Source organism: Python bivittatus, unplaced genomic scaffold, assembly GCF_059951505.1.
Source record: "Python bivittatus isolate LINGU-HERP-01145 unplaced genomic scaffold, Pbiv_v1 ctg000330_np1212, whole genome shotgun sequence".
Taxonomy (NCBI): Eukaryota; Metazoa; Chordata; class Lepidosauria; order Squamata; family Pythonidae; genus Python; species Python bivittatus.
In genome coordinates this window covers 50,464,740-50,478,026 of record NW_028277058.1, presented here as the reverse complement: position 1 = coordinate 50,478,026, position 13,287 = coordinate 50,464,740, and the positions used below count along the sequence as shown (strand labels likewise).

Here is a 13,287-nt window from a genome sequence, read left to right as displayed (position 1 = left end):
GACTCAAGAGGACGGAGGTTGCTTTGCCTATAGTTCAGATATTTGTGAGCTTCTGTTTTTGCCAGCTGTGCCTTTTTACTTTTACTTTATCATTAAGATCTGTGACAATCCTAAAGCTCAGTAGATGTTCTGTTTTTAATCAGCTGGAATGGCTTGTTTGCACTGAAGGTATAGATTACTAATCAGTTTTCTGAAAAGTATTCTTGTTCAATAACTGGTGATAATGGGCCAAACGCATGTAAAGAGCGGCTTCATTGTTGTATTTTATTGTCCTCAAAAACATAATCATTTTCATTTTTAAATGTAAGTCGTTTGGGAAGATTGTTTTTGAATAATTAAACTAAATGCATTTCTGGCATAATAATTTGTTTTATCTAGATTCGCATGCTCCATTCAAAGTAGGAAGGGGGGTTGTATAAGTGTACAATAAATTAGTACATTCATACCAATAGCATGTTTTGAATGGTATTTTTTCCTGAGTATTGGGTAGGATAAGATGCAATAAAAAATGTGCATGCCAATAGCACAAGGCTATTGTGCTATTGTTGTGGAACAGCCTGTTAAAATCACGCTGTCAGAAGCTGAGGTGAAATAACTTATTTGATTTCAATTTCTAATATTATTAAATGGAGCAACCAGGATATATATCTCAAATATGTACAGTTACTGGGCTCTTTTTCTGTACTAATTTGCACATTCCATTTGATTTTGTCAGAAGATTATGATAGGGTGTACCTGATGTCCTCAATAATCATCAGTTAGAGTTTTGGAGAGAAAGTTTTCTGATAGGGGTACCAGATCTAGGCTGTAGAAATCTGGATGACTGCTAGATGTGAGCAAAGAATTTGAAAATTCTTTGTCTGCTAAGTCTTGCCCTATTCTCTGACAATAAAAGCATTCCAGAATGACATTAATGATTGCTCCCCTACCCCCTTTCTAATAGCAAACTGTGATAGTTACTGCTGCCATACTGCTAATGGTATTGATAACAATACCATTGAGAAACAGGAGCATCAGCAACCATGAAAAACCTCAAGATTTGTACTTTAAATGTTAACGGAGCAATTTCACTGCCCTCAAAAGCAGTCTAGTGAGAAGTGGCAGGTTTAGGAGCCATGGAGTTTAGAATGACAGAACATTGACAGAATTTTGAAGAAAAACAACATTGGAAATGGAAACTTGAATGCTCTGCTTGGAGGAATTGCTTAGCTAGTATTCTGAATTAGAGCACCTTAAAAGGATGGAGAATACATATCCATGCTTTATTTTAGTTCACATTTGTTTATTTTAAAAAGAAACTTGGTGTCCCCTTGTTCATAAATAGGTCACTGAAATGTGCAATCAGCTATGGAGAGAACTGCTATTTTGTAAAAAAGAAAAAGGGACCAAAAGGAACCAACAAGAGCTGAATAAATGCTAAGTATTTGCATAAAAAAAACAAATTTAGAAATAGTAAAAAAAAAAAAATCCCAGACAATGATAAAAGTAGGGAGATGGAGCAGCCTTAATGGTGAGCATAAGAAAAAATAGTTTTTTGTTTTTAAAGAAATTCTCCACTGCTCTGGTGGTCATATTGGGGGTGTGCTCTCATACCTGATCTCCACATCTTGCCAGTATTACTGCACTCAGGATCAGGGCTGATTTTAGGATTGGTTGTACATCAGCCTGCACTGGTTGATACAGTACAGAATAAGCTGCATGTAAAGACATACTGGGTACTGCAGTCCCTGTAGCATATGCTGAACTCTGGATCCAGTTTCTCTGAAGAAAATCCCTGCCTTTTTGTATTACCGTGTTTAGGCTACACTATCATTCTCCCTCCAAGAATTCACTGTCTGCAGCAATCATTTCAAAGGAAGAAGGGAAGCTGATCCAGCCTCATAAATTTTCATGAACTCTTGACCTTTATGGTATTTCCTACTTGTAATGCAATATCCATATGAAATTGCATTGAATGTGTATCATTACATAACATGTGGTTGGATTTCTTTTCCATTGCAAGTTAAAGGTTACTATATTCAGACAATTTTGATATAGGAAATTGTAAGATATTCAAGCCACCTTATGTATTATATTTTGAAACCCTAATTTAATCTAGGACATTGTTTCATTGTGTAGCCACAATAGTAGGGCCAATATACTTTTGACCCCACACCCCTCCATGCCATTTGCACTTCCTGATTTCTATTGAACAGAGAACATTAGAGGTACTTTCCAGAAATATAATACTAATTATAATGTTACATCTCTTCGTGTAATATGTATATATTTTTAAATAGCTTTGGTTACCCTGACTTGCCATGCCTGTTAGGTCAATGGATAATGTTGCTCGATATTCCTGTAGCAGTTCTCTATATACATTTCTGTTAGCACCTCATCTTTTTCTGCAGGAGAATTTGAAGGCCTAGATAAATATAATAATCTAATTTCTAGACATTGCAAAATATGAAAATATATTTTAATTGTGAAATATAAATCCAATTCATGATTGTATTTACCGTAATTACTAAAAATTAATTAGGCTCAGCTGTTCAGTCATCTGCTCAATCTTACTGTTCCACAATTTTTCTTTCATGACATATATATATATATATATATATATATATATATATACTGTAATGTTTTGATACAAATAGATGTAAAGTAGTGTGGAATATGGTTCATATATAGGGGCTTTCTCTATGGGATAGTTTGTGTTTTTTAAATAAGTATTTAAGAAAAAGCTTCAACTTATGTCAGCAACTCTGATCAGCTAAAGGATTATGTATTGCCTAAAAGTTTGTCCTAGGTTGTCAAATTATATTGTATATAAGTATGAATGTTTCATAGAAAGATCTCAAACTCTAAGTCAGAAAAAGACACAGGAGGCTGGCTGAGACCCATACAACTGTTATATTGGCATCAGTTTAAAGAAAGCAATGATACATTGCTTTGAAAATTATCAAGAAATGTAAAAAAATGCATTTGCCCTTTTTTGTTGTTGTTGTCTTCATAGTCATCAATGATATGGGGCCAGGGGTAGAAAACAAAGCAGAATAGATGCAATCCTGTACATAGTGCTCCTTTGGCTGCTTCCTCAGACAGTGGGAGTTTGGGTAATAAAGCAGAATGGATCCCTTGCAGTAGCAGCAGTATCTGCATCATCATAATCATCCACTTCTTCTTCATGTGTGTTCACCTGAAGAGGTAGACGATGTAGAGGAATTCTGGGGCTAAGGGAACTCCTGCTCTGGATCATTAATCCCTGTTCCCTCCCATCATTTAAATCACATAGCAGAAGAAAGGAAAAGAAAAATGCATCCAAAATAATTGATCTGGTGGAATTACCAAGCTGGTTGGGGAAGATGGAAATCTTGGTATTTGCAATCAATGTCTTTAGTGTAGTTAGTTGTTGAGTTGCACAAGTAGACAAACTCAAGAGTGATGATTGTTTTTTCCCTTCTAAGAAACAGCCCAGTCTTTAGCTTCTGTAAAGCTTCCAGCTGTGGTGCAATGATTGTATCCAGCATATAAGCTCAATACAAAGGGAAAAGAGAACATTTTATGAAGTCAAATTTTCTTTATATTGTGCCCCAAACTCTGCCCCGCTTAAAGGAGGCAGTAGCTCTTTGCTCATACCCATATGAAGTCTCTCTCTTTCTAGGTTACAGCCATGTGAGCTGAAATGGCAACTACCCACCAGCAAAATGTGCTGGCACCAGCAAACTCTTCCCTTTTTCCGCCAATTTCTCACTTAGACCCTTACAGGATACCATTTTGCTCTTACTGACCAACATCAGAAAGGGTGCAAATTGGGAATAATATGTTAGTGCTCATAAATGATTGCTGATAGTTTTCAGAAGTGAAGCAAGTGTTGCTACCAAGCTGAGCACTGAAATTTTCTTCTTTAATCAGAGATGTAACTAATATCCCAAATGTACAATCATGGCATAATAACTTACCCTAAACACATTATCTCTTTTCAGAGCTTTGAGCACTCATAGTTCTTTTAAACTATTTTCGTAAGCACAAAATAAGCACCGTATCTTATGTAAAGAGTTTATTAATGTTCTTCCCTAGGCCTTTGGTATATTACCACTTATTTTGACTGTAACTTGCATAAAAAGATAATTATGCATATTCATATGAGGCATAGAGAATATACACAAATAAATAGTTTGGACAGAAGCCTTTTAGAATACCTGTTCAATGCATATAATATGTTAGGAAATATGCAGAAATTGGCCATATAGACTAGCTCATATACTACTTTATCAGTACAGAGACTACTCCTTTTGATCAAGCCATAAATGACATATTCTTCAGTGTCCCGTGGAGAGCATGTTTCTTACATGATTGTTTTCACATAGATCTGGCACTGTCCAATAGTCATTACTTATGCCATCACTTAGTGCAGCTATGTTTTACCTGCATGTGCCATGTCACAATTTAATTCTTATACCAATTAAATAAATAGCAAAGCAGTTTGGCATTTGCAAAGACTGGGCAAAAGGTGCTTACATACCACAGGAGACAAGGAAATAGCACCATATATGACCAGTTACACTGGTATTTTGCTACCTGTGGATTTAACTTTTGTAAATAAAAAATCCTGGCAACACCTAGCTGACCTTGGCTGATCTAGGAAGCTAAGGAAGGAGACCCATCTTGGAAATCCAAGGCTAAACTGGGAGGTAAAAAAAAAAAAAATCTTAAAAGAAGGCATTGGCAAACCACTTCTGTATCACACCAAAAATATGTGTGTATCCATGTAAGTCACCAAGTTATCAGAAGTAATCCTGTAATTGCATATTATTTTAATTCTTCAAAATATTTTCACAATTGGTGTAAAATAATGCAACTAGCTTTTTTCAGTCTTACTTCCTGTTCACCATAGTTTGTAATATATATTTGTATTGGGAGTGAGGGTTAGCATACACTTTAGGGCTAGTATGTATGTGTGTTTATGTATATATATTACAATTTCTTGCCAAGTGAGTGCTTATACAACTGATTGTATGAACTAATTCTGGTGAAAAGCTTTGAACTGGTTCTGAGTTATTTGAGTAGCGTTAGAGGTTTTTTTATATGCTATCAATGCAATATTGGAAGCCCCAGAAAATTTGGGAAAAGTTCATGATAATCTGAAATAAATTTGTACATGAACATCCATTTTCTTTGGACTTATTCTTGCATGAGAATGAGCCATATTGTGGATTTATAGCATGTGGTCTTGAGGTTCACATTGTTCATATTCTGCACTATGTAAATGTATCTTTGAGCTTTAGGTAATGTGAAGTTTTAGGAACATCTTTACTTTCTGATATTTCATCTACTGTGGTTGAACAAATGAATGAATCCTCTCAGTGGGAGTTTGGGGAACTCTTTGTTATGGCCAAAAGTCAGCAATTCAAATTAGCCCACAAGAACATGTATTCTATGGTTCATATGCTTTTGCAATTTTTTTACCTAATATAGAATCACAAGCAGCACAATTATACTTAGACAGAAGTATATCTCATTAAGTTTGAGTTTACTCCAAGGCACTGCAACCTAGTGATCAAGATGCTTAATGAACTAGGCGCCTGTGATTATATCAAGGGGAAGACTGGTTCTAGATAAATAAAATTGGAATAAAAATCTGTGGCATAATATGCTTTTAATATATGTGGAAGTTCTGTAGGGATTTCATAGAATATGAAGCTGATGAAAGAAGGAAGGAAAGAAAGAAGTTAGTTCTCAGGCAGATTTTGGATCTTTGTCCTATAGGCAGTATAATTATTGACTGATAGCCAATTTCTGATTCCAGGGAAACTGTTTTATGTGGTGATTAATATGCACAAAGACCTTGTTGAGCAAGATTTATCAATAATTATAGATATATTGGACATTTAAAAACATTTTTGCAGGAATCTTCAAACTTTCAGTAGGTGAATGAATGACTGAGCCAAATCTGAAAAGTGATGACTATAATCAAACATGTTTATTATGTTCATTGTAAAAGTGTTGGAGTTGTTTTGCTTTGAAGAATGGAGTATAGGTACCTAAAGAAAAAGAATAGTTACATTGCAGAACAGAATAAAGAATGTTCAAAACCATTAATTTCAGTGTGCTTTGCTCTGTGTCAGATACTGACCAATAAGATAGCACTTGTTTCAAAAAATAAAGGATCAGTGGGGGCTTTCTTTGCTGATAAACAAAGAAATTAATACATAAATCTAAATCTTTAATACAGCAGAATAAATCTAATTTTGTGCTGCTAAGATAAAAGCAGATGTGTAGTTTGACAAACAATTATGCTAAGTATCCAAAATTATTTATTGTAGGATATTTGTGAAAGACTGACGTTTATAAGAAATCTCAGCTAAATTGATGTGCTTTCACATTTCTGAATGTACTATTACCTAGAGAGATTCTAGAAACAAAAGGTAAAATAAATTTGTTATAGTTTTTTATAGAAGCAGGTTTGTGAAATCCAAAATGTACTCAGCTATGGCATACATGGATGACTAAGTGAAATGCAAAAACAAGGCAAACCAAACTAAAATATATTGGCAAGTTGCATTTAAAATATATATTAGTGATTATGTCAAAGTTAACTTTTATTGGGGAAATGTAATTTTTAAATTTGTACAACACAGGATTTACATAACAAAATAAGAAATTTGCACTATAATACGACTGGGACATTGTTTTTTTAAAATGGGGAAAATGCTTATAAAAATTCTGAATGAGTAATAAATGGATGGACATTCTTTTCAAGTGACTTTTTAATAATAAGCATCTGATGGTCTAGGAATACTGTCTTACTAACACAGGCAGTAAAGTGGACTAGATTTATACTGATATGCATATCTGTACTTCCACAATGAGGATTTTATTGTGGTCGTCATCATGCTTTGTTCATGGAATTACCAGGAGGATCACAATACCTTCCATTTGTGATTATCCTCTGTTTTCCTATTTTCAGTTTTTTAATAATTTAAAAATTGGTAAGGATGGAAATCCAGAATAGCTGTGCAATGTTTTTTCATAGTCAGGAACTCCAAGAATGCTGACTATTTGATTTAATTAATAACTAAAACTGAGTGTAATCACCTAACTCAGACTCCCTCCCCCCAAAAAAGATGTTAATAAACCCAGATCAATGGTAAGTAGGATCGCATGGCAGAAGAAATGAATGGAGAACAAGCTCAGGATGTGTGGAAGTTCCTAAACAGAAGATACTAAAAGCACAATGGAAAACCTAATTAGGAAAAACATGGAGGACAGCAGAAATCAATGTAGCTACACAAAATGATTAGTGAAGATCAGAGAACAGAAACAGACACATACAAAATGGAAAGAGTATAGACAGGTAGCCTTGTACTGTAGAACTGATGTCAAGAAACCAAATGCTTAGGATTGTTTAGATATGTTAAAAGGAAAAGAAAAGCCAGTTTGCTGGCTTTTCATGGAGAATGCTATGTGTAACAAAGGAAAGGCAGAGCCACTATATTCTATTTCAGTTTAGCTTTTTCTCACAAAAATGTTCCACAAGGAAATTTTGAACAGCAGGATGAAAGTGCAGAATTCAGGAAATACATCTTTATTTTGAATGAGTTTAAATGAAATGTACCTAAAGTACTGAGGGAAAAAGGTAATGGCCTGGCTGAACCCTTATATAACATCTTTGAGAAATCCTGCAGAACTAGTAAACTGCCAGATGACTGGAGGCGAGCAGTTGACCCTATTTTCAAAAATAGGAAAAAGATCCAGCAAACTACAGACCAGTCACCCTGATAGTGATACTTGGGAAGATTTTATAACACATAATAAAAAGATTGATCTGTAAGCATCTTGAAAATAAAGAGTTCACCATGGTTTTGTCAAGAACAAATCTTGCCACGTACCCTTATCTCATATTTCTAATTGATTTATTTCCTTAATGGATTGTGAGAATATATTTTGATTTCAGCACACATTTGTCAAAGTACCCCTATGACATGCTGATTATCAAGCTAGTTAAGTATAGGCTGAATGGCATGACATGTGAATGAACACAGAGCTGGCTTGAAAATGATACTCTTCAGTGGTTCCTCTTCAGATTGGAGAAAGATTGGTGGAGGACTACGGGTAGCCTTAGGAAAAGACAACTGAATAGGGATATAATCGCATTCTTCAAATACCCGAAAGAATGTCACATAGAACAAAGTCAGGATCAGTTCTCTCATTCTAGAGTCTAATAGATGATACAATAGATTTAAGCTAAGGAAGACAGGTTCAACATGAATTTTAGTAAAAGTTTCCTAACAGTTAAGAGCTGTTTGATGATGAAACCAATTACCCAGAGAGATGGTTGTTTCTTCTTTGGATGTGTTCCAGTGGACATTAGAAACCATTTTTCTGAAACAGTTTAATTTGGATTTCTGCACTTACCAAGGGGTTATAAACAATGGTTTAAATGTTCAACTTTATAATTCTGAAGGGGGCTTTATATGGTATATAAATGGTACTCTAGAGCAGAATTTTCTTGATTTGGAAGAATTCTGAATAAGCAATTTCAGTATTCAAAAAATCAGAGGTTATTAACAGGTGGGATTCCTACATGTAGGATAGCTGCTGACCTTTGTTTTTTGAAAGAAGATGTTAACCCATCTCCAGAAACTACTCATCTATCTTCTGTGAAGAAAACTGCTTTTGTTAGAAACTTTATTTGAAATGTTTATATCAAATTGCCTTTGGCCTGTGATTTATATACATTTTCCCCATCATTGATAATGCACCATGATACATGCATCCCCTCCTACTTTGAGACATATATATTATAAAGGATTATATTATTGTATTCAGCATATGGGCCTGCACAAGAGTTTCCTACTGTTGAATTGCAAACTGTGTACAGCTCTAATCCTAAGCAACATATTATTAGAATATTAATCAGCTACTCAAATTATTCCAGTCACTCTCAAACAAGTGGTTGGTGTTGAATTATGCCAAAATGCTTTCCTTATGATCAGGAGGTAGGTGGTGATAGATACACTCAAACATTTCCGAATAATATATTGCTGCATGTATGTATCTCTGAACTGGGGCTACAGAAGCAATTGCCACCTGTTTTTAAATATTTGAAAGTGGTCAACATTTCTTTCTTTTTTTAGTATGCTACCCATATCACATCTTTCCATATTTGTTCTTTATTTATAGTTTTATGAATGCCCCTAGTTCATTATGGTCCTGTAAAGTAGTTCTGCTAACTGAAAAACTACTTTCTGTGTGTTTTAATCAGTTAATACAATGTAAAATGATTCTTGCCTTATTCATTATGAGATTTCTGACTTGTATCAGACTTTTAATCATAATCTCTAAATACTTCTCAGTAATGCTACTGTTATGTTATTATTCATCTTATAGTTGTGCATCTTATTCCTGGGCCATGTGCTACATTCTTGTTTAATTTCTTTTATCAGTCTTCCTTTCTCTTTTATTTTACTGGTGAAAAATATTTTAACTAGTCTTCTGAAGTACTTGTAGCTTCTCTACGCATACAAATTTGGCTAAAAGTACAATATACCCTACTGAATTTATAGAAATTATTAAACTAACTCCTGATTATCATTATTTTTGATGTCATAACAATAATCACTGTAATATTTGCGGTATATAATAAAAAGAAGATATTCCCCTTTCCCAGGTTGCTGATGCCAGCTCAGTTTACAGGAATGGATATACCTGATTATCCTAGCATATGGAATTATCCACCTTTTAGTGAGGAGAATTACTGAGAGAAACTATGCAAAAGAAGAAACCTGGATAAGAATCCATAGCTTCAAAATGCAAGATAGTCTTCTCAATTCATCATCATGCATGTCTAAGAAAGTGCAGAATAAGGAAAGTGAACACAAGATATGCAAAATCAGTTAATGTTCAACCTGTCAGTGGGTTGCAGGATAATTACTTAGCACTAGGTACACTTTGTTCATTATACAAATTAAAAAATGAAAAAAAATAGTATACCCTTTCCCCCAACCACATGTAGAAAAGCACTTAAAGTTCAAAGGTAAAGCTTGGCACACTCCAAATACGAAATGATTTACTTTACATGCAGCAAAATATACAAGAATTGTTATCTTTTCCCTTAAACAAACTTAATTCATTATATTTGCTTGGCACAATTGCAATTCAGTTTAAAAAAATAGTTGAAAAATACTGAAACTGACCTGAATTCAAGTATTACGGTTTCTTCAACAGAAACATTATCAATGCAATAAAACATCACACGGAATATATTGAAATATAACTCCTTCTCACTTGGTTGTTTTTGTTTGTTTTTAATCCCCTTGTTTTGTTTTTCTATACAGTTTTAATGCCAGCACAATTCACACATTTTATTCAAAATTAATATTATTGCATTGTTTTTGCATATCTTGTGGAACAGAAAATGCAAAGAGTTACTGATTCCCCTTTCAAAAGCAGTGATTTATTTTTGCACTCAAATCACCCCAGATAAAGCTCTCCTTCAGTTATAACCAGGAAGTGGAGAACTGTATCAAGTTGCACACTTTCAGGTGTGTATTCACTTGCTCACTCATTCACCCAGTCCTGCTCATTCGTTCACACATCTGCAAATATACCTAGTACTATAAAGAATCCAAATCAATCATTCATATGTGCAAGATTATATCAAGTGCATTGCCTACTATCTTTAAATTATAAAACAACAACAAAAAAGGAAATTCTCATTACTTCAAATAAAATTACAAAGTCTGGTGTACATGGTTGGCAAAACTCCTAATATCATTAGCTTCTACCAAATGTCAGTGGAGGAAAACAAAAACAAAAACAAAAAATAAATCAATGTTAAACATTTGTGAAGGTGAAAAACAAAAAGGCGTGTGATTACAAAACTTTGTAAACACTCCATCCCTCTCCCTTAAAAAATAAAATACAATAAAATAAAGTTTCCAAAAATAAAAATTGGAACATGCTTTCAAGAAAATATTAAATAGCAAGAACAAGGAGAGATCTACATAAGCCCATCGCCACCTCTCTTAGAAATGGGCGGGTTGCCTGAACTCCTTTTGACAGAGCTGGCTTCCTGCTCTTTGAGCCATTGGCACAGCTAACTGTCTTGAACTCTGTTTGGCAGAGAAGACTGCCTGAGCTCTGATTGGTTGGCAGAGAATTCTGCTTGGGAGTCTCTGCATTTCCATCAAGAAACATCTGCAATATTGCCACCTGCATCTCCTATCTTGCAACTTCTGCGTCCTCCTCCTCAGCAATGTGTGGGATCTGTTGCAGAAGTCTATTCCACTTGTAGATCAGAAGGGTCTTGGCTTTATGGAGACAGTGAGGCTCATACAGAACATGTGCAAAATGATTCCTTTTTGTACAAGCAGAATTGAAACACACCCGCTTGATACAGTGTCCTTTTGGCTATGGCCATCCACAGGAAGCTGAGGTTTTCCTTTATATTCAGGAAGCAGCTGTTGTTCCTTGTGCAGGGACTGAAAAAAGAAGGGACCTGACACACTGCCTTTTACTTCTCCTGATTCTTCCTTCATGGACACATGCTGGGGTTGTATATTCACTCCTGAAAAGCTCTTTTACACCACCCAACTCTGCGATTCTTCCCGACAGAAATAAATGAAGAATGCTGTTCTGGTTACTCCAGGTCACGAGAACAGTGAGGCACTTCTGAAACAAACCCATTAGGAACATTGAAACAAATTAAAAAACCAGCATCACTTTCAGCCTCAGCAACTACAGGCTGCTGATATAAATCCTGGTATCCTTAGGCTCCTCTTGACTTTTCCTACAATCTGGGTTTTGGGCTGCTGCTGCTTCTTCGCCCATACAGTCCTGCCCTGGGTCCCTGCAGTTAACAAAAGGCAAGAGGTTGCCATTGGGGCTTGGTTTGCTGTTACCATTGAGAATGTTGTCTGCAGCATTCTCCATCTCTTCTATTGTCAAGTCACAGGCATCAGCTAGCTCTTGGGTGGTAACCTCAATGAACTTTGGATCTTGAGCAAACTGCATCAGTCCTTCCGAAATCAAGACCTTTGATAATCCAGGACATCAAAGACAAGGAACAAAAGTGGATATCAGTATTAATATACTGTTATAGCAAGGATCAAAATAATCAGTGAAAGACTTTGGCAGTAGTACCCCCTTTGTTCAGAAGCCTATTCCTCTTCCCAAAATTCTGCTTTTAAGAGTGGGGACCCCTGGGAATGAGGTAGGAAGTTGCTTATTGAGGGAAGAGATGGTAAAAACAAAGAAACCACTTGGGATCTTTATTCCACTTGCTAGATTTTTTTTTTTTAAATCATGTTGGTTAGAAGCTACATGTTTTGTTTTTCTTCCAGTTTTTACAACAGGGACTGAGGAGAATCAATTTTCTTTCCCACAGTCATCAATGCCTAGAAACTTTCTGGCTCCAGTAAAAGTGCAGTTGTTAATTGACTAGTTCTAAGTCATCAAACCTGACTGCTGTATATTGGGGTTATTTTTTTTAACTGACAAAGTTAAAGTATATTAATCAAGCCTAATTATTTCCCTCAGACTATTCTTCCCATTTCCATCAGACAAGCATCTCTGTACTGAATTATTTTCTTTCATACATTTATTGTTAATTGCTATTAGGAAAAATATATATATATCACATAAAAACTGAGAGTTTTGTCTGATGAATGAGACTAAGAATCCTGCCTTCCTGGAATAAGCTTCCTCCAGATGCACTGGAAGTATGACTATAGCTGTAGTCCTATCTGTCTGGCCACTTTGCTCTTGCAGGGTTGGCACGCTCCGTGTTCCATTGATCAAACAATGTCATCTCTCAGGACCCTGGAAGCATGCCTTCTCTGTAGCAGCACCACTCTGCTGTTATTCAGAAGAGCAGTGAAGACCTGGCTCTTCATCCAGGCCCTTGGTGAAGGAGAGTAAGACCTCTTGCTTCATTCCATCTGGTGTATCAGGTTTGCCAACTTTTATCTTTTATTGATTTTATTGTAATTTCTTTGGTTGATTGTCGTGAGCTGCCTGGAATCATTGAGAGTCAGGCAGCATACAAGTTTAATATAATAATAATAATAATAATAATAATAATAATAATAATAATAATAATAATAATAATAATAATTCTACCTATCCCAGGTCCTTGGGAAAGACTTGATAGGTGGATAAAAATGCCAAATCCAGTCTAAACAACTGGACCAATAATAATAAAGTCACCTACTTAAGTGATTAGTTAAGTACATCTTACTGTTTGTCTATATTTGTGCCATATATATGTTTATGTATATGTGTACCCACATATAGAATATTATT

General features: G+C 35.1%; 1 protein-coding gene across 16 annotated transcripts in view; it reads right to left on the bottom strand.

The window, feature by feature from the left end:
* Positions 1–2,873: 2,873 nt before the first annotated feature.
* The window catches only part of CACNA1C (calcium voltage-gated channel subunit alpha1 C), a 572,293-nt gene continuing 561,879 nt past the window's right edge, over positions 2,874–13,287 (bottom strand). For all 16 annotated transcript variants that reach the window (XM_088141261.1, XM_088141249.1, XM_088141247.1 and 13 more), the window contains one exon: positions 2,874–12,018. In XM_088141261.1, the coding sequence (XP_087997387.1) occupies positions 11,722–12,018 (297 nt within the window). In that variant the 3' untranslated portion in view covers positions 2,874–11,721. The remainder of the gene's footprint in view (positions 12,019–13,287) is intronic.